Source organism: Mastigoproctus giganteus, chromosome 7, assembly GCF_048544385.1.
Source record: "Mastigoproctus giganteus isolate SK-2022 chromosome 7, ASM4854438v1, whole genome shotgun sequence".
Taxonomy (NCBI): domain Eukaryota; kingdom Metazoa; phylum Arthropoda; class Arachnida; order Uropygi; family Thelyphonidae; genus Mastigoproctus; species Mastigoproctus giganteus.
This window is the reverse complement of record NC_143581.1, coordinates 41725299-41748636: the sequence shown is the minus strand read 5'-3', so window position 1 is coordinate 41748636 and position 23338 is coordinate 41725299. Positions and strand designations below refer to the sequence as shown.

General features: G+C 35.8%; 1 protein-coding gene across 1 annotated transcript in view; it reads left to right on the top strand.

The window, feature by feature from the left end:
- The window catches only part of LOC150082844 (neural-cadherin-like), a 500869-nt gene that overhangs the window by 237941 nt on the left and 239590 nt on the right, over nt 1-23338 (top strand). The window contains exons 18-19 of the mRNA XM_090377625.1: nt 775-1099; nt 4954-5184. Coding sequence (XP_090233751.1) covers nt 775-1099; nt 4954-5184 — 556 coding nt within the window. The remainder of the gene's footprint in view (nt 1-774; nt 1100-4953; nt 5185-23338) is intronic.

Sequence of the window (23338 nt, the reverse complement as noted above, 5' to 3'; positions counted from 1 at the left end):
TAAAAAAATCTATGCAGGATCTGAGCTTCCTAAGAAAAGGTCACTGAGGATTAAGAGTTGGGTGTTTGCCTATGATCCTGAGACCAGATGACACACAAAATTGTCCCCATGGCCCAAGAAATCTCATGCAACAAAATCCAACATCAAATCATGCTGATCATTTTTTCATTGATGAGGGCATAGTGCACCACAAATTTGTGACTAGTGGGAGAATCATTACTGCTGCTTACTACATTGAAGTTTTGACACATTTGCATGAGAATGGGAGACAAAGATGACCTCAAAAATGGAAGGATGACTGGATCCTACACCATAACAATGTGCCAAGTCACATGGCAGTGGCAGTTCAGCAGTTCTCAGCTGCAAAAAAGTCACTGTCATGCACCCTCCCAACTCTCCAGACCTTGCACCATCTGACTTCTGGCTGTTCCCTAAACTAAAAATAGGGCTTTGGGGTCATTGTTGCACTACAGTGTTATAAACAAAATGCTGAAATGACCCTACATGCACTAAGAAACACATTTAAAGAATATTTCAAAGCTTGAAACCAATGGAGCAAGTGTGTATGCAGAAGAAAGGTACTTTGAAGGTGATTTGGTTAGTAAGCCCAACTATTTACTCAAATTTTTATAATAATTTTAAAGTAAAATTGCTGTTAAGTATTTTTATTCTTTTAATTTATTTGACTTTTTTCTTCCTAAATAGCTGATTAGTAGCAATTAGTTATGTTTTTTTTTTTTTTTTTTTTTTTTTCTCTTCTGTGGTATAATGTAGGTGACAGCAGTAGATGGGGATTTAGACCGCCATTCAGAGATAGTATATTTTTTAACTGGACAAGGAATAGATGACCAGAATTTGTCTAACAATAAGTTTTCAATAAACAGCACTGCTGGTGATATCTATGTTTTAAAGCCACTTGACAGAGACCTGCCACATGGCAGATCGCAGTGGCGATTTACTGTTTATGCTGATGATGAAGGTGGAAATGGACTAGTTGGATATGCTGATGTTTTGGTTAATTTAAAAGATATTAATGACAATGCTCCCTTTTTTCCTTACTCAATATACATGGGAAATGTTACAGAAAATGGAACTGCAGGTAAAATTCTTTATCTTGCTTTATACATATTATGGATATTACCTTTTGTATTTAAATCTTGTGGGAATTTTATAATGTGATTTAACTTTGGCTCATTGTGTATTAAGTAACCAGATTTTATGAAAATGGGCCATATTGTAGTGTAACTATAAATTTTGTATTCCACTATAGGGATAACTACCTGAATTGAGACTTCTAATTGCTCTTTTTGAAAGTTGGAAGTTTTTTTGTTTCTCTTATATAGTGTGTTCATTTTAAAAGTAAACCCAAAAACAATCAAAATAAAATGAAATTTATTATCAGAATAACTAACAGGTAATAGTTTATAAACAATGCTGAAAGTTACCTCTGTTGTTAGAAACAAATTCACTCTTTTCATCATGTTGCAAGTGACGAAAAAGAGTTTATGCTGTGTGCTTTGCTCTCATAAGCTTTCTGCTTTAATAACCCCCATAAACAGCAGAAGTCTGCAGATGTTAATCCACAGACTTCTTTTTTATAGGGGTCATTAAATTGTTATCTTTGACCAATTAGGAGGCCTAGGTGGCCAAAGTCCTTGTAATATGATTCAATCCCAAAAAAATACTCTGCAATATTTCAGTGGATTGGGTGTGTATTACTTCAGGTTATCTTGTCCTGTTAGAGACATACCTCTCTTTCATTTTCTTCTAACAATGCATAAATTGCATGCCTTTTTAAACATCAGAGGTGATAGTTGTTCAAAAAATGTGGGCTACTTCAAGATATGCCACACTAAACAGATTTTTTGGTTGTGTGTGGTGGGAGGTCTCAAAAAATGTGTGGATTTTCAGTTCTCCATATTTTCCAATTGTCTTTCGTCTGTGATATAGCTGCTAAGCTGGAAACAGGCTTCATCAGTGCAATAAATTTTATCCAAAATTTCATTACCTTCATGGCAAGAATATTCTAGACCTGATAATCATTCATGAGCCTGATAGCATTATGGAACTGATAGCACAGGAAGTGCTCATGGAGTTGTAATCTGGACAGTGAACATTATAGTTGTTAAAAGTAAAAGTATGGGCTCTGATTTCAGGTAAGGGATTGGGATGTAACTCTAGTCTGTAACTGGTCAGATAGCACAGTGAGAGCAAATATTGGGGAATACTTTTAAGAAGATATATCACAATGGGGATATTATTACTGGCCACTTTAACAAACCAAAAAATGATGTGTGTGAGAATCACCGAGTGGTGAAGAGCACTGAAGTTTAAAATGGCCTAAAATAATGGATATAGAAATGCTATGGATAATTCTGCTGATGTTGATGATGAATTTAACAGATACTTTGTATTGATTTTTAAAGGTGAAAGAACCTTCATGCCAAGAAAAATCGCATGAGTTAAATTAAGGAGCATGAAATTGCAGAATATTATTAGAAAACTTTCCAGCTTGAAGGCAGATAAGGTTCTTGGGATTGCTGGTATACACCCAATAATTTAGTTATAAGTGGTGAGAGTGCATTGAACCATTAATATTAAGAGGGTATATCATTGGTTTGCACTTGAGCAAACCTGTTCTGCGCAAGGGGTTATTGTATTTGGGACATGTTAGTATCATGGGCGAGATCTTTATGTAGATCACTGCTAATGAGCCATGTAGAACTTTATTATTTTAATGTCTAGATGGGTGAATTTTATAGATGGGCTTATATCTAGATGGGTGAATTTTATATGCAGAAGTGTGTGTTCATAGGTTGCTTTGCTGGCCGAACAGTAAACCAGGAGTACTACAAAACATTTCTATAGTGATTGTGTAATAGTCTTCAGGAAAAACACCCAGAAAAGTATGCTTCAAGGAATAGGTTCTTTTGTTATGACCTATGCCCCACAAACACGGTGATTTCCATTCAAGAATTTCTTGCAACATTTATCACTGTAGTCCCTGTTGGATCTGCCTGCCCGCTCACCCGCCCTTCATATGTACTTCTTCTGATATACTTCTGTATGAAATGATAATGGATTGCCACAAAATTCATTATAATTTAATTCTTAAGAAAAACTGGTTTCTCATTATCAAAAATTTTATAATTTCTTGCATTGAATTCCTTTGTTATTATTAGCCATGTTTTTTTAAAGATGACAAAACATTCACAGTTTTGCAAAAGTTGATACAAGATACAAAGTGTGGCAGTCTTATTACTGAAGTGTAAAGATGGTGCCAAAGCTGTGCATGGAAGACATTCAGTATTTTGGTCCCAAAGCAACTAAGAGTTGTCATGAAAAGTTGATATTCACGGATTCTGTCAAAGGTGGAAGGAATGTAGGAAGTAATTAACACTAAAAGAAAATGTTGCAGCTGTTCAAAGCAGATTCTATGGCAATCAAGATAACTCATATGATAACCTGCAAAATAAAATAGAATGAAGCTTTACACAGTTCACACTATGCTGATAAAGAAATTGCATTACTGATCATGGAGGCCCTCTTCTGCCCAGTAGTCATTTGCAGAATATCGGGACAGACACTTGGACTTTGCTGAATACATCTTGCCTGGTAAAGAGGAATACCCTCACTGTTCAATGTTGTCTTCTTCAGACAAAATAGTTTTCTGTGTAGAAGGATTTATTCTTTGCCACAATTTTCATTATTGGACTTAATCATGGTCCAGAAATTGATATTAGAGAAAATGTAATCAATCCTGTAATCGAGGGCAGATAAAGGAATTGCAAAGTATGTTGCAGTATATCAAACTGTTTGTTTGGCATAACTACAACACACACACTGTTCACTATGGTACACCATAAATGAAAAAATCTACTTGTTGGTTCTTTAAAATGCCATGCACTCATTTATTTAGCATTGGGAAAAGATTTAACTCATATACACAAAGGCAGTGCTCCACATTTTTCATTAACTGGCAAGTCATATTTAGATAGTCATGTTATGGGAAGGAAGCCGGGGTGGCATGGGACCAGTTGAATGAATTAAAAATTGTCAAGCAAAGTTGAACGTGGGTTCTGCCAAAGATGGAAAGAAAAGTGGGAAAACTTTAGCATTGCCTAAAGAACATGTCATCTGCAGTAAAGAAACAAAATCTGTTAGAGGCTGCAAGAGAAAGTGGATCAACACTTAACATAGTCCATACTGTATTGTAAAGGAGTTACATTATTCAATATGGATGTCTTATTATTGACTAAAAATTGTTTGTGTTCTATGGCAGTTGAGTGGATGAGATAGTCTGCTACATTTTACTTTGATCTCTGGGTTGTGTTCCTATCTGACTTGAACTTGAAAGTGTGATTTTTCAGCCTGCACAACATATAGATCAGCTCATGAGTACGCACTTACGCAGTCGTAGGATACAGGTGGTAATGAAATCCAGAACTACCATCTTGAGACTTCTTCATTTGAGTTTGAACCAAAGCTCATGAGTACGCACTTACGCAGTCGTAGGATACAGGTGGTAATGAAATCCAGAACTACCATCTTGAGACTTCTTCATTTGAGTTTGAACCAAAGAAAAGATTTAGAAAAAAATCTATCCCAAAGGCTCTTGTTGAGGTGGAGTGGAGAGACAACCATTTTGGGTTGTTCCAGTGGAATTACTTCAAGAATCTGTGGAATGTTGTAGATGTGTATGTGAATAGTTTAGGCCAGCTACTGATATCTGACCTGTAACAGATATGATGGCATTAAGTATATTAGAGGCTAATGTGGTTCAAACTGGATTCCTTTGTATCCTTCCCTTTTGTAACTGAAATAAAATGAATATAAGAAGTTATCAGATAACCTATATAATAAATGATTTTAGTGTAGGAATAGTTTTATTAATTAAAATCTTTGATATTTATACAAATTATAACTAGCTTTTAACTTAATTTTTCTTTAAAGGAATGACAGTGATGACTATGACAGCTACTGATTATGATGATCCTAATGAAGGCACAAATGCCAAACTCAGGTATACAATTGAACAGAATCAAATTAATGAGAATGGCAATTTAATCTTTGCTATTGATGAAGAATCTGGAGTCATTACCACAGCTGTTTGCTGTTTGGATAGAGAAACAAATCCTGAATATATAATTAAGGTTGTAGCTACTGATGGAGGAAACTTAAAAGGTTTGTTTCTAAATAGCAATACAAATGTTATTTTTAAAATTTACTTGTTTTATAAATTTCTTATAGGATTTAGAATCCTGATAAATTCATTTTGTAACTTTATGTACACACGCTTTTATGGACTTTATTTGGATATTAATGTTAGTTGCATTATTACTATAAACTTTGCAGTACAGGCAAATGAATTCCTTTTGTTAAATTTGCTAAGTTTGAAATCTTAAATATATATTTTTAAAATTATTACTTTTTTGTTTGCTATGTTTTGGGATTTGTACAAGATACAAATGTATATATATATATTTTTTTTTTTTTATTTATTATTTTTATTATTTTTTTTTAAATTTTTTTTTATTTTAATTTTTTTTTTTTTACTATCATAAAAACATAATACAGTGTTAAAATTATAATTGCACAAAAATGGGGCCTAATTTCTGTGTTTTTATGACTTGTTTAAATATAAGATCGATATCATACCTTTATTGTAGGAAATCTTGACCCGACACTCACATCAAACTAATCCGATTAATGTAATATAAAATCTATAAATCTTAAAAACTGCGAACATATCCCTATTGAAGGATTGTTGAATTATATGATATTATATAAAAAACTAAACTTGTCTTCAATTCACATAGTCTGCCAGTTGCCACCAAGGAAGATCCAAGCGCAGCCGATACACATCAGCTTACCCCAAACTAAACCCATTAGCACTGGTAGACTAGAAAGAGAAGACAATTGTCAAACTGTTAAAACAATATTAAAACATTCTAAGGTTGAATACGGTTTTAATTTAATATAGTTTTAACACGGTTTGACAATTGTCTTCTCTTTCTGGTCTATCAATGCTAATGGGTTTAGTTTGGGGTAAGTTGATGTGCATCGGCTGCACTTGGCTCTTCCTTGGTGGCAATTGGCAGACTATGGAAATTGAAGACAAGTTTAGTTTTTATATAATATCATATAATTCAACAATCCTTCAATAGGGATATGTTTGCGGTTTTTTAAGATTTTAATACTTATAGATTTTATATTACATTAATCGGATTAGTTTTATGTGAGCGTCGGGTCAAGATTTCCAACAATAAAGGTATGATTATCGATCTTATATTTAAACAAGAGTACTTAAAGTAGGAAAAACTGAGCTTCGTTGCTCTTACATTTTGAAATCTTAGTGTTTTTATGACTTACGTTTTTTTATTTGTTTTTTATTTCTTATTTTTTGTTAAACCCTCTAAACAATTGTACCAGGGTATCAATTTATGATTAAAATGATTAAAACTTTTATTTATGATTAAAATGAATTTAGCAATAGTAGCAGTAGTGCCATATAGTGCAAGGAGGCCACAGGCTTTTGCTACACTACTCAGCGGGGGGGGGGAGGTCATCCAGATTAGGGAAGCAAAAGACAGCCCTCAAAGACAAAAAAACTTAGAACACAAATAAATAGAAAATATAGGTAGTGCTGATGAAAATAAATTAAAAAAATATCACTGTAGTGCCTTTATTTAAAAACTATAAGAATACAATACATTTATCCATTGATAGAAGGCTCAGAAGTTTTACAGCAGACTCTCGATTTACCAGGATTGGATTAACCAGGACACTTCAAGACTCCAAAGTTTAAAAAAAAAAAAAAAAAAAAATCCACTGGAAATCATAAAATTCAAGTAATAAATAGAATAGATATAACCAGCTGTTTTGCTGTTTTTCGTAAATAAAGACGTTATAAGTCATGATTGGGAGACTAATGTACCTATTATCCCCAAACCTCGCTTTGTTCACACTTGCTACTAAAAAAAAAACAATGGAAAGAGAACAAATGTTTAGTTTGTTTTAGTGAATCGCATTAATTGGTGTGTTCCATCGCACTGCAAAAAGACATTTTATTTCATTATTTATGTCAGGACTGTCGGGTTTTTTTTTTTTTTTTTTTTGTTTAGAAATCGTGAAAATGACAGGTAAATGCAAAAGAGTCATGCTTTCAATTGAACAAAAGCTAGAAAGAAATTCAAATGTTTGAAAACAGTGCATCCGTTAAATCTTTAATGAACCATTATAATGTTAGTAACCAAACCATATGTGACATCATGAAAAACAAAAGGAAGCTGTTAGATTTTGCAGGCACACATGATAGCATTAAAGGCATGACTATCAGAAAAAGGTTGAAACAGTCTATATACGAGCCGACCGGGTGGGTAAAGTGCCTGCTTAGCAACCCAAAGGTCGCGGGTTTGAATCCCGCCTTGGGCTTGGATCAAAGTACTGCAAAAAACCTTGTGAGGTGCACTATGGCCACAGAAACCGATGCGCCAACAACTACAAAAAAAAAAAAAAAAAAAAAAGTCTATATACGAGGACCTCGTCAAGGCAATGGTGTTGTGGTTTGGCCAACAGTTATATAAACCCATAATATATAAAATATGTTAACTTATGTATATTTATATGTATAAAGAAGTACACAAATGAAGCAATATAAGCAATAACCCATCCGACTCAGAGTCAACAACATGCAAGACAGTGTGATTTATGTTCTGTCTCTCTCTCTGCTCAGTTAGAGTGACTCATCTGCCTTCCTAAAAACTTCCTAAATCACACGGGATTTAGGAAGTTTTCTTTCACAGTACTCAACTGTGAAAGAATTTTTCGTATTTTGATCCGGATTATCCAACATCCAAATTAACTTTAACCAAATTAGTGAGAGTTTACTGTAATTACATAGGTAACCATCCAGTTGACCTTTAAATTTCTTCAAACTGTCAGCTTCAATTCGCTGGTTAAAAGAAATCTTCCTACAGTGTAGTCTAAATCTCTTCCCTTGTAATTTGAATTTATGTCCCATAATTGTGGAATTCTTTATGATAGTAAAAATTCCACCTTCATTCATTTTGGTAACCCATCCTAGAGCCTTATAAACCTTAATCAGATCACTTCTGAGGTGCCTGGTTGCCAAGCTCTAGCCCACGTAATCATAATCTTTCCTCTTATGGACACCCTTTTGCCAATTGCACCATGAAAGTTGCCTGTCTTTGGACCCTTTCAAGAAGGTCAATGTCTTTTTTTCAGATGAGGTCGCCATACTTGAACTCAGTGTAATTGTAAGGCCACCAAATGTGGTCTTACAATTGCCTCATATAGTGGAGCTATGATATCCCTATCTCTACAGGATAACATTCAATAAACTATCGATAGGACAATTTGGGCTTTCCTTGCTGCCTGTATTATCACTCCCAGATCCCTTTCTTCCTCTGGTGCCTCCATGGGCAGGAGCAGCAATGTGTAGCATATGCTTCTTGATTAGACCAGGGTTCGAGCCTGTGACCACCAAATATGGAGGATGCAGAAAGGTCAGGGAATGACCACCGCATATCCCCTGAGCAATATGGGCTTAGTTGCTAATGCTTCTGAAAACCAAATAACAACAGTTTTCTTCCTCTACTATTTTTAATTCAAACCCACCAAGTGTATAATTTATTTTGGGGTCGCTATTCCCCAACTGTATGACCTTGCATTTTGCTGCATTAAAAATAGCTGCCACTTTTCTGACCATCCTTGCAGCCTTTTCGAGTCATCCCGAAGGAGCACTGCTTGGTACTGATCATTAACTACTCTACAAATCTTTACATCGTCTGCAAATTTTGACATCACTCCTTCTTTCCCTTCATTGATGTCTTTTATGAAAATCAGAAACAACAGTGGTCCAAAAACCAATCCTTGGTATACTCCACTCCTGACGTTGCACCAATCTGAAGAATATCCATTAATCACAACCCTCCGCCTTCTGCCCTGCAGCCACCGAGCAATCCATCTTAGAATTTTTCCAGTAATCACAACATGCTCCAGCTTACACAGTAACTTCTCTTGAGAGACTGAGTCAAATGCCTTGCCAAAATCCAAATGAACCATGTTGCAGTTGTTTCCTACATCCAGCTCATGAGTAACAGTGTAAAAATAGCCTACTAAGTTAGTTTAACATGATTTTCTCTTAACAAAACCATATTATTCAAAATACTATATCTAAATGTTCCTGGATTGCACTCTTAATTGTTGCCTCTAAGATCTTCCCTACTTAGGTCAGACTAACTGGTCTGTAGTTACCAACTTCGCTCTCAGAACTGCTTTTATCTATAGGTGATATGTCGGCACTTCTCCAATCCAAAGGAATCTCTCTTAATCCCCCATTATTAACTTAAATTGTTCAATGCACTCCCTGGCAGCTTCCCTCAATTACTGGGTATATGCTGTCAACTCCAGGAGCCTTACTTGCCTTTATGCTCCAAAGGTTTTCTAATAAATAGTCATCTGTAATTTCAAAATCACTAATTTCATATGACTTTGCTTCACTCAGCACGAAGGGTATCGCTTCAATAATGGCACAATATCGCCACAGATGCTGATGCACCTAATAAATCTCCAAAAAAACATCTCTTCGATAAAGACAGATGCAAAGTACCAATTCAATTCATCTGCAACATCAGCATTTTTTTTTTTTTTTTTTTTTATGTGTAAACATCTCTGGCAGTACCTACTAAATTTTGGATGGTAGTAGAGTCAATTTGCCATGATTTTGTGATGTGGAAATCACATGCCATTTCAATTTGCCATGATTTTGCGATGTGGAAATCACACGTAATTCCATTTCATAACGAAGAAAAACAGTCTAGGGAGGAGATAGTGCAGAAATTTAGTAGGTGATCTTGCAGATCACCTACTAAATTTCTGATAGTAGTAAAATCAATTTGTCACGATTTTGCGATGCAGAAATGACGTCATTTCTGTTTCATAACAAGGAAAAACTGAGTCAGGAGAGGAGATCGCGCAAAAGATCATGGGAGATGATCTTGGATGTGTTCAGAGCTGGCATCAAAATTGGAGGAATGAAGATAAACAATCTTTGTTATGCAGATCAGGGCTGTCCAAACCATGGCCCGTGGAACGATTTTGTGCTGCTCTCCTGTGTTTTAGGCCTTTTGATTTTCACTCACAAAAAAATAAAACTCTCATTGCAAAACACTACTTGCGAGTGCAAACCTAGCTTCTACACGCGACTTCAAATGCATTTCGTTGCGTCCAAGCTAGATGTCTCATTTAACCCACATGCTCCAAGGCAGGTCACCCATCGTTAATGTCATCCGTTTACCAAGGTTGTCACCAGGGCTCGCCAAATTACTAGATACACATTGCGATTGATTTCCGTGTTATCTTCAATACACTTCACTTCTACTTAATAAATTACTACTTATCATCGAACAATCATGTCTCACAAGAAAAGAAAAATTGAAGAAAAGTGAGTGTATCAAAGCTGATGGGAATCAGACTATTTGATTACAGACAGCAAGAATAAAATTCCACCACATTACATAGTAAAAGATTTGAGATGTATATTGGGAAATCAAAAAGCACCATTATTGCAGAATATAAGAAGAAATTGATACATCAAACCAATTTTTTTGCTGAACTTAGCACTGCACAAAGTTCTGGCCTTGCTGCTTTGTACAATTAACGAAAGCAAAATGAAATTTCTTCACAATGACGCCGTGATTGTGAAGAAATGTGCAATTGAAATGGCAAAACAATTTAATGAGCCAAAATTAGCCGAGAAGTTTGAAACAGTGGCATTATCTCATCAGACCATGGCAAGACGTGTAGAACACATGGATCAATATGTTTCAAAAAAGCTGTGATTCAATGGCAAGTAGGTACTTTTCATTGTGTCTGAATGAAAGCACTGATCAAACAGACATAAGTCAACTTTTAATTTTTGTCTGAACTATTCAGGAAGAATTTACTATTAATGAATAACTGCTCAGTCTTATATCTTTGCATGGGACTACTAAAGGTACTGATATTTTCGAAGCAGTTCAAAACTCTGTTATAAACTATGGAGGATTCAATAACTGTTCCTGCATTATCACTGATGGGGCCAAAGCTATGACGGGGACTGGAATCGGGTTTTGTGAACTATTAAAACAAAATAATATTAACTGCCCTACTATTCATTGCATCATTCATCAAGAAGCACTCTGTGGAAAAATCTCTATGTCAAGTCAATGCAATGAAAGTAGCTGTAAAAGTAACCAATATTATACGAGGTTATAGATCTCTGACCAATCGTAAGTTTTGCGATTTCTTGAGCGAAATGGATGCTGCATATGGCAATTTGCTTCTACATTCTGATATTTTGCTGGTTAAGTGCCAGAAAATGTCTGGAGCGTTTTTTTTCCCATTTGGAAAGAAATACCCATATTTCTTAAAAACAAAGTGAAGTCTGACACAACAGAACTTGAAAATCAAATGCAAGATCCCACCTTTTTATCTGATCTTGCATTTTTAACAGATATGACCAACCATTTGAATGAGTTGAACTTAAGCTGCAGGGCAAACAACAGAATATTATCAACTTATATGGTCATTTGAATGGTTTTAAAGTAAATTGAAGCTTTTGAAATCAACATTGGCCAATAATATTTTTACTTTTTTTTTTTCTAATTGCAAAAAACAATTTGAAAAAATGAATTTTTAGAGAGCATTATTTTCAGCTCATATAAAGTGCATCGAAAAAAATCATGGAGGACTTTGAGAATCGATTTGGCGATATTAAGGAAATTGAAGAAGATATTTCAGTTTTCATTCAACCATTGACTGTCATCATTGAAAACGTAAGATCTGACCTCCAACTGGAATTGTGCAATTTGCAATCCAACCCTTTTCATACTGGCAGAATCGAAAAAGATGATTTTTTTTAAAAATTATTACCAAGAGAGCGCTATCTGAAATTGAGGGACTTTGGACTCAAGATGTGGTCAATGCTTGGGAGCATCTATCTTTGCGAATGCACTTTACCAACGATGAAATTCATAAAATCGAGAAAGAGATGTTTATTAATTGATATATCACTTTCATATTTACTGTGATAGGCAACTACAAGCATCGATATTGATATAGCTACTTTAGTAAATGAAAACGAACAACCACAGAGCTCTTATTAAAATGAAATAATAATTATAAACAATTGTATCTTGTCTACTGTTTCAATAAAAACTTTTATAAGCAACATCACTTTCCTTTATTACGAAATTTTAGAAGTGTTTGCTAAACCTAACGGTAGGACTAAACCTTTCTAAATCTAATGGTAGGACTCTCCAAATATTTTAATATCGTACTGTATTTATTATTCTGGATGCAGCCCTCGGATTGATCTTTTTTTTTTTTAATGTGGCCCTCGGATTACCTAAGGTTGGATAGCCCTGGTGCAGATGATACTACACTAATCTGCAATTCAAAGGATAATCCAAAAGAAACCCTGAGGAGAGTTTGTGAAGTAAGTAAGAAAAAAGGATTGTTTCTGAATGTGAGTATAAATAAAATTATAGTGATTGGCGATAATCTCGGTTCCAGTAAAGTGAAGGTTCATGGGCAAAGATATCGAAGAAGTTGATGAATCTGATTACTTAGGATCAAGAATAAATAAAAACGGTGACTGCTCATATGATGTAAAGAGAAGGCAGGCAATTGCTAAAATGTTGGTCACCAATTTTCTTCCTGTCAAAAAGAGTTGACAGGAAGAAAATTGAGGCATTTGAAATGTGGTGTTACAGGAGAATACTCTGTATTTCTTACCTTGATCAAAGAACACTCAAAAAATGAGTGGGTATTGAATAAAATTGGCAGGCCCAAAATTCTTCATAGCATCAACAGAAGATCAAATATTTGGACATATAGGAAGAAAGGATAACTTTCTGTTGAAGAATATAATGGGGAAAAAAATTGAGGGGAAGAGGAAGACCAGCAACTAGATGGAAGGATGGGATCAGTGACCTTCTGGGCATGACAGTTTGTGATGCCGCTCATAGAGCACAAGTTCAATGCAGTTGGAGGAAATTTGATATATTGATGGTGGCCACAACAGCTTCTCAGGGAGCTACATGACTTAAAGAAGGAAGATTTAGTGCTAAAAGGTAAAGATTTGAACAATTTCAGCTGATATATGATACTGAAGTAAAAAAAAAAAAAAAAAATTGAAGCATGTGTACATTTCTCTGGTTAAATGTGTAACTAGACTGGTAGAATTGGTAACCTTTGACTAGTCTGTTTGAAGAAGTTAGAAGTGGTGAGAAAAGATATGAGCACTTTTTGGGGTTACCAAATTGAAAAGTATAACAAGCTATCACTAGTGAGTGGCACTTATTCATGTTCAAATGCAATTCATTATTCAAAAATTTTGAAATAAGACAAATTAATGAAATCAAGAAAAAGAATTTCTGAATTGCAAACAAGCAAGGATAACATGACTAGAATCAAGCAAGCTGATTCTAGTCATGTTATCCTCATTTGTGCAGAAAGTCTGTTCATGTTTTAGTCATCTGACTTGAATAAAGTAAATTGCTCAATTCAAGCCAGAATTCTTTTCTTTCCATTTTAATTTCCTAAATGTTATAGCAGTCTTTGGAAATCCAGACATAACTCTTCAATTTAACATACTTCACATTCATGTGCTGAGGTCATTACTCCTAGATATGTTGAAGAATGTTATAGTAGTAGTAGTAGTGGCATGTGATGCAAGAAAGCAAGTGTATTAGCTTATGCAGCATCAGCCAAAAAAAAAATCACACCATTCCCTCCAAATGCCTGTCCTGTTCCTCCTTAAATTTATTCAATCTATCAACTTCCACAACGACAGATGGAAGTTTGTTCCAGCAATTAACCACCTGCTGGCTAAAGGCAAATTTCCGCACATCTATTCTACATCTCTCTTTTCTTAATTTGAATTTATGCCCCCTTAGATTCGTAATCTGAACAAGTGGAAGGATCCCATCAGAATTCAGCGTGCTCAACCCATTCTAGGCCTTATACACCTCAATCAGATCACCATGCAAGTGCCTAGTCTCCAGCCACTGCAATTTGCAGAACTTAAGCCTCTCTTGGTAAGAGGATCCCTTCATTCCCCTCACCAATCTTGTTGCCCTTCTCTATACATGCTCAAGCAAATCTACATCCTTCCTAAAATGAGGCCTCCAGACCTGTACGCAGTACTCAAGGCATGGCCTGACTTATTGCCTTATACAGAGGGACAATCACCTCCTTTTCCCTGCTAGCAAAATTCCTATATATCATTGACAAAACCCCATGACCTGCCCTGGCAGCCTGTCTGCATTGCTCAGAAAACTTCATATCTGACTGCACAATTACTCCCAGGTCTTTTTCATTTTCTACCACCTTAAGTGTAGTACCACACAGTTGGTACGTTTCTCTGGGATTACTTCTACCCACATGCAGTACTTTGCATTTGTGAAGGTTAAACTTCAGTTGCCACTTCTTAGCCTATCTGCCCAAATTATCTAGATCCTGTTGCAGCAGCACACTGTCATTACTGTCATTAACAACCCTGCCAACCTTTGTATCATCTGCAAACTTCGACACTAAGCCTGACATACCTTCATCAATATCATTGATAAATATACAAAACAACAGTGGACCCAACACTGAACCCTGTGGGACTCCACTAATAACATTTAGTCCATGAAGAGCAGCACCCATTGATTACCACCCTCTGTCTTCCACTTAACCATCCTTTTATCCATTGTAGCAACTTACCCTTAATACCATTCTGCTCCAATTTGTACAATAGTCTTCCATGTGCAACAGTGTCATATGTTCCAGTTTTTCCATTTTGGAAATTAATTACCATAATAGATTAAACCAAAAGCATGATTTTGATTTAGTTGGGAATTTTTACCGCCAAGGTCATTGAGAATCTAAAACAAGAGAAGAATTGGTTCTTTTGCTCAGTGAGAAGTACGTTGACTACATGTTCAATTTCCCACTGAGAAATGTTCTCATATATGTTGAGGTAGTGCATTTCAGTAGAGCAGCATGTAATTTTCTAATGTGATATTTTTCATGGAAAAGTTTCTAGTTGGTCTTGAAGATAAAGAAATGGATGAAGCAGTAAATGTTTTGCAGCATCAGTTCTGTTACTTTCAGCATGAGAACATACCAGACACTTATGAAAGAAGTGATGTGCTGTGTTAGAGGACTCAGCAAGTACACAAAGAAGCTTGAAATATAAAAAAATTATCACCCTCGTGCTTAGCATTTTAACAGTTGTTCATAATAGTGCTGAGTGTGAGAGAATATTCAGCAATGTTAGAAAAACAAAACCTGATTTCAGATCTCTTTCTAATGAAGCTTTGAAAATGCTCCTGACAACAAAGAAAATTGACTCACCATTTCAGTTAAGGAAAAAGTCTGCAATCTTTTAGATATTTTATTTTTAAAAGCATACTGTACTGATAAACAATCCTGTGGCTGTATTTTAATATAAAGTGTGTATTTTCCAGTGAAATTTAATTTCTAGTGAATGCGAACTTTATAAAAAATGCCCTGCTTTTATTGAAATATCTTCTGTTTTTCTCTTTTTTGGGAAGAACCTTTTTTTTTTTGCTTTTTAATTCTTCTGCTTACAAACATCTGATCTCTTGTCTTTTTTAAAAGTCAGAAGTTGGCAGCCATGCATATGTTTTAAAAGTAAAATGTAGAAGTGAGTAAAGAATTAGTTAAAAATAATTAATATTTTATTTTATGCAAGTAATCTCTTAAAATGTCATATGAGAAACAAATGTTATATGAAATACGGTTGATTCCGGTTATTTGGGACACATCAGGACTAGTCCATTTTGGCCTGATTAAGCGGCTGCTCCAATTATCCGAAGTTTCACTTAAAAAAAGGTAAAAATACAATGGGCCCCCCGCTTTAAAATTGGTTCACTGTACAATCAAATCACGTTACGAGAGTCGCCATAGTGAAGTTCCATTCACTATACGATGTGTAGTAAGCGCCAGTCATTATGATCATGTTTGTGAATTGAATTTTAATTTTATTAAACAGTGATTCTAATTAGCGAAAATAGGAGGAATATTATCCACAGGATATAAAAGTAAAGGTATATTAAGCACAAATGTACCCTTTATTACCTTACCAATTAAAATTAAATAATATGCTAAAATCGGAAGAATATACGTGATAATCGGAATAATTAATACATACTGTAATATGTGCATACTAACTAGTTGAACATTTCTGTTCACTGACATTTGTGGGTGGGGGTTAAAATTTAAAACAGTAAAAAGATAAGCAATCAACACAGTGCACACAAATTACAAGTAACACGATACGTGTAAGTGAGAATGGAGTAACATGTTACAAAGCTTTAAAGAAATGAAGAGAAGATTCTGAAAATTTATTTTTTTTTATGATTAAAGATTCCATGGAATTGTAAACACATTTCACCTTAACCCACAGAATTCCAGCTGTCAGTATTATTGCAAATTCAATAAGATCGAGTTTACTATCCGTTTATGATAGATTGCACTAACAGAAAAGCCCAATAAACAGGTGACTGCTAATTGTTTTATGGTTGTGACCTCCAGAAATCCAACCAAACCATGTGGTACAGTTGGAGACAATCGTAGGGTAATCTCCAGTTCTGCTGTCTCGTGCCCTGATTAAACGGCATGCTGTCCCAATTAAGCAAACTGAACCCTGGCTATTTTCTCGATTGGGTTCTGTTTTTTTAAGATTTGCCCCAAATAAACAGCTGCTCTGATTAACCAGTAGCCCAAATAATTGGAATCCACTATATATATATACAGTATATATCTTAAATATTTGAGGATAAAATTTTTCATTTAATTTTTTTGGTAAGAATGTCTTAAAGGTAGAAGAGATCAGAATAGGTCTGACTGAAGGCTCTCATGACTCCTAAAATATTGGTAGCACACATGATTAGACCACACATAGCTTGGTTTAAAAATTGTGTTTCTGATGTGTCTGGTTGGACAGTAAAAATTTACTGCAGCCAGTAGGTTGCACACATGAATCGTACCATTCATTAGTTTAAGAAGCTAAAATCTGAAAACTGTTCTTTGATCCTTCAAGGACAATATTTTAAAATATATACACCATTCTTTATACTGATTTTTGTCAACACTAATCCTTTCTGATCCAATGCCATATCAGACATGCTTTGTTTTGCCAGTTATATTTAGTCGTTGTTTCACTCTTCTGTTGTAATTATTGAATTACATTCTATTTATACTTCATATAAACAATTTGACAAACTAATTGAATGTTTACATTCAACTTTGAACAGCTGGGGCTGTAGTTTTTTTTATCACGTATTCATTGTGTATTTACTATCTGCCAGAAACAAAGTGGCATCAGCATCTCATAAAGGCAATTTCTGATGAAGAAATTATTTGAACTTTTCGATTCAGAATTTGATTTACTTTTGTCCGATAGTAATGATGATGTTATTTTCAATTCTGGCAATATATCTTGTAGCAGTGACGAAGAAATTGATGACAACCTGTCAACCAGTGCTGGTGTGGAAAATAGGAGACCAAGCAAGTTAAATGATGTTTCATTCAAATATTTTCTACTTACTGATTTGAACCTTGGATTTTTTTCGAGTAATTCAAGTATTCCAGAACTGAACTTGAATGTTTTCAGCTGTTTTTTTTTCACTGATTCTTTGTTAAAAGGAATTTTGATTCAAACAAATAATTATGCCAATGAAACTCTTTAAAATATGCTGCTTCGTGATTGTTCCATATGTCTGATTGGATTTCAGTTTATTTATTAAATGAACTGAAAACTTTTTTGGTGTGATTATTAACATGGGACAAAATATAAAAATGTTCTATAAAGGAACAAAGTGGAGGCAGTGGAAGAAAAGAAACAGTTTGGTATTGTGAGACATGCTCCAGAAAAAAAAACCAGGATTGCATCCTCAAGAATGTTTCAAGAAATACCATGCACACTAAAATCATATAAATAATAAACATTTAAAATGTCTAAAATATTTTTATAATGTTCATCAATGAGTTTTATATAATAACTCTTGTAAGTCCAAAAGTAAATAATTTTTGAAGAGCTCATTCAGTATTATTTATTTTTTTTTCCCCCTTTCCATTTTTGAGCTGGACTGCAAAGGGTTAATCTTCTTTCGCTCATAAATTTCCATTTTATTTTGCATTTTAAATTTTCCATTCAGAATTTTTTATATGTTTTACTTCAATAAGAAATTTACTCTAGTAGTTTACCAGAGTTGTGCTTAAAACTGTCTGCCATTAGAATTTTTCAAAAGATTGAGATTACTGTACAACCAACCTATTCTGCTTTGCTTTCTTTTTCTAGTGTCTTTCCATTTAATATCTTTCAATTTTTCCCTCGGCGGTTTTTCTCATTGTTACCTATTTGGAGAGGTCTGGATTTGAATCCTATCAGGAGAAATGTTTAAAAGCCTCATCAGCTGGGACTGTAGTTAACAGATCTGAGGTAGATGGAAGATTTCCTCTGTTATTGCAAGTTTTTTCAGCTTGCACAACGTGCAAACTTACCTAAGAACACACACAACACAGTATGCAGTACAAAGCAATAACATGCTCTCAGAGAATATGCATTTTCCTCATAAGATGTGTAAAAAAAATGCAGACTGTATACTTCTTTTGACTTTTATTTATTATCTGTGCTTATTAAGATTATTCTTAATGTGGATTTGATTAACATGCTCAATGTGCACCTCTTTCATATTGATTTATCACTGGATTTTTCTTTTAATGTGAAATGTTTTCCCTTTTTTTTTTTTTTTTTTTTTTTTTTGCTTCTCAGAAGTGCTCATCACCCACTGGTTTCTTACTACTTATGATTTCAGTGAATGGCATAAATCATAATATATTTTGGATAAGTAGAATTTGAATGCATGTTCACAGACATGAATACGAGGAGAAATAACTGAGTTGAGGATACACAGTGTATCTTGCCATGCAACACCACCAAACATCTCCCTGGAAATTAGTTCATTGCCCATTGCATAATAACAAGCACATTTCAGGTTATGTGGGAAAAAACCCTGTTTACAGCAAAATTCCTCCCAGGTGCCTCCGTAGCCAGCTGGGAAGGAGCAGCAGTGTGTAGCACACGCTTTTTGATTAGACCGGGGTTCGAGCCCATCACCACCAAATACGGAGGATGCGGAAAGGTCAGGGAAACCACCGCATATTCCCGGAGCATTATGGCCTTAGTTGCTAATGCTCCTAAAAACCAAATAATAACAACAACAAGAACAAAATTCCTATGCAACTTATAAAGCTAAAGTGTTTCTTGTCAAAGTGACAGTTGTTTAGTTTTGAAGTTTTTCATCGAAATAAAAAAAAAGTAGCTTTTGCCTTATGAACTATATGTAGATCCTAGAAAGGAGAGCCACCTTTCTTTATATTTTGCCATCTCTAAACAAACTTTAGTTCTTTCTTGGCCATTGCATCTGCCTCCCTATACTGGGGGCTGGAAATTTGGGTGGTAAAGCTAATCCCTAAAGGAGAACAAAACAAACGCAGTGGACTCTACCGTTACAACCTTCAAGCACCCTCTCAATGGAATGAATTGTATCAAATTGACCATACCTCTCTCACCAAAAGAAGGATACAAATGAAGAACCTCCAGCTTTCATGATTGTGCACTCATTGTTAGTTGAGCCTGTGAGCTGGATCACCCAAAATGGTCAAATGACTTATAAAGCAATCTATCATGAGATCTACTAATGGTGATTACACAACCCTCTAAGCTGTTATTAAACGAACTTCCATAAGTGGAATCACAATTATAGTCACTCTGCATGCCACTCTTAACTCCTCCAAAGGAGTTATATCTGAATAGGACCTGTTAAAGATTTAAGAAGAAACAGTCCAAGAATTGCATGAGCAGAAAGTAACACGTCAGAAGAATTAAAGATATTAATCTAGTTCTAACACCTAAAATTATATTAACTTCTATATACTGAATTTGCTAACTTTAGGAAAAGCAGATTGCTTTAACTGTACGTGCCCAGTCGTACATTCTAAATCCCATAAGCTGTTGCAATGTAAAAAATTTTGCCACTCTCAAACTATATGGTGAGGTAAAGCCTTGTGTCCAAACTGTAGATCTAAAGGTCATATCCCTGCCCTAACTTCAATCCTTGAAGTTAGGGTAGGGTGATGAGTGTTATTCAAGTTGGGAGGAAAACATATAGAAGCTATATAGGATTGCTGGGAATATTAATACAGACGAGGGAAGATCATGTGGAATATTCTTCCCTCCAAAGGTCCATTCAAATTGGTTTTGGGGTCTTGGTTATAGAACACCATTCAATTTAGAGACAAATTGCCATTATCTTTGGTTCAGCTTAAGTTGCTAAAATGTTTTTAAATCGTTTAGCATTACCCAATAGGCAAAGTCTGCTACTCATTTAAAAATCAGACTTTCAAGACAACTGTTTTGAAGCTTATTGGTTTCTCATTAGCTGGCAGTTGTCTCTATTAGCAAACATATGCCAAACAAATGAACATGAGTGCTGACATTCATGGCTTGAGGCACTGCACATAGCTGCCAATAATAGTACGGAAATAGGATGGAAAAACGTTTTCCATTGTTGCTATGTGCCATATGGCACACCAAATTTTTTATATTAAATTTGAAACTGACCAAAATTAAGAAATAGTCTTTATTAATATTATAGGTAAGTGTAAAGTGTGTTTAGGGTCTAACAACACCAGGAGTTTCCCCACATCTCCGTGTGGTATACATTGTCGTGTGTTATAGTATGCTGTAAAGGCCAGATATTTAAAAGTGTATGGATATTGTTGGGTGTAGTGTTGTGTACCATTGTTCTTCTGGCCATTTAGCTGCTATCCTTGCTGAAGCCCAACGTTGCCCACCTTAAGCCCCATGGAGGCAGACCAGGTACACCAGTATTTTTAAATAAGTACTCTGGCAGGTCTTGCCACCCAATTTCCTGAAATTTCAGTGGCTAGGACCTAACAAAAAAGGGGGGGAAGTGCTAGAGGTTGGGTCAGGCCAAAGGAGTTTTAAGTTATGCGGTGTAGAATTAAGAATTTTGGCTGTAGGGCTAAGATAATTTTGATATGGGTTGAACATAGTTGGAAAACTAGAGGGGCGACTGAAGGCTGGGGGGGGTGAGAGACAGAAGTATAGGGTTGATAGAGTAGATGACCTCAAAATCAGTGAGGCAGGCCCATGCCCCCACCAGAAGGACAGTGTGACAGTGGGGGGGGAGGACAAGGGGACTGTCACCTCCCCTCCCACTAGGAGAAAAAGGAGGGAGAAACAGGGCCATGCAGTGGCGGATTCAGGGTAGGGACATTTGGGGCACTTGCACCCCTGTCGTTTTTCGAAGAATATACACCAATTGTTTAAATTCCCTTTAGCTACAAAAAAAAAAAAATTTTTTTTTTTCTTTTTTCATTGTTAACAATAGGACTTTTATCTATTTTTGCATTGTGGTTCAGCTATTTTCAACTGACTACAGTTGGCAATGCTGATGTGATTGCCATTCTAGTTCAAGGCATCACGCAGTTTGGTCTTGCGTAATGTTTATTGGTGTTTAATCCGAGAGGGTAAAATCTGGGTAGTGTCAATCCTGGGACCGACAAGTCCCGTCCAGGTAGGGTGTCATTTCTATAGTGAGCTGCGTGATGTCATAGATGGTAGAGTCCAATCCCAGAAGGTTATATCTGGGTATCGTCAATCCTGGGACAGACAGGTACCGTCCAGGTAGTTGAGTCGTTTCAGTGGTGAGTAAACTTGGTGGGAGGTGAAGCCAGAGTGACAGTCATGGTAGGTGGAGGTGATTTTGAGCCAAATTGTAAAGGCACAATTATTGTGCAGATTGGAAGTCTTCATGGGGATTAGTGAAGCAAGTTGTGGTCCTGACACATGGCTAGTTAGACCATATCTGTCTGAGGTTGTGGTCGGGTTTTTCGCCTCTTGAAGGCCCTGGGCAACATTAGAAAAGGCTGTATAGGTGTGGTGGTCTTCCATGGGATGTTGCTCCTGGTCTCTTGGGATGAAGTGGATTTGTGTGATAAGAGAAGATCTAAGGTTGTCATATAGTAGGCAGTCGTGCATAAAGTGGTCCCAGGTCTTCTGGGCACCACAGGTGCAAAGGGAACTGTCATAGAGTCCAAGAAGGTTCGGTCTACTGCGAGAGGCACCATGCCCTGTTAGGAGGTGCATGGTTAGAAAGCCTGGGGAGAACAAGGATAGTGATTTAGGACCCTTTGGTGTATTCAGACTATCTAGCTTGCCTGGTCTGCTGTAAGTAGGTTAGGAGTCGATTTCCCCCCCCCTCCAAATAGGCGTTAGCAGGATCTGTGGTAAAATCAATGAAGGTAGTAGACTTTCCTCTGCTGAGCTGATACAGCATTCCCACAAGGACCACCTCTAGGTCCAGGGGCAGTACACCGGCAAGGACCTGTAGAGCGTGCTTGCTGGAGGTGCAGCATGCTCTGATTATTGTAAGGAGAATTGGCTGCTAAATGACGTTCAGTTTTCTTCGTTCTACTACGGTGGGGGCTTTGGTGAACTATATGCCAGAAGTGTAGGTGATGGCCGGTATGAATACTACTTTATAGAGCAATGCTAGGATGTGCTTTTTTGAGCCCCCAGTCTTGGTGGGTCATCCTGGAAACCAGTGCAGTCTAGTTTCTCATTTTCCTCTGTAGGTAGTCAGGTGTGGGAGAAATATTTGTTTGCTGTCGATGATAATGCCAAGGAAATGGTACTTGAAAGTTTTTGATGACTATGTTACTGCATGCAATTCTGCATACAATCACAAGTGCAGTTTTCACTGTTTTATGTGGCTAATAACCCATGAAAATTTTTTACAATTAAAAAAAAATACTGTTTTGTATAATATAAACTGTTTAGGGATGGCCATGTGAATATTTTTTTTTTTTTTTTTTTAATGCATTCCACTTGTCGCAGGCAATGAAAACAACCTGCCAGAGATGCAGACTTGAAATCCTATAATTGTGTGGACTTCTCTTAGTACCTCTTCCTCCCTATACATAGTAGAAATACACACACTCGCAAAAAACAAAAAAGAGGAACCATTTCGGTATCGAATCAGTTATTCAAAATCTTTATTTTGAATAACAGCAAGTGTAAGGTATGGCATGGATTTTATAAGGTGTTTTAGTGCCTTGTTGTCTAATTGTAAATATTCTTCCAGCAAAAAAATATCACATAGATGCACAAAGTTGAATGAAGAGGACTTCATTGCTAAATAGCTCTCTTCAGCTTATCCCACACATTCTC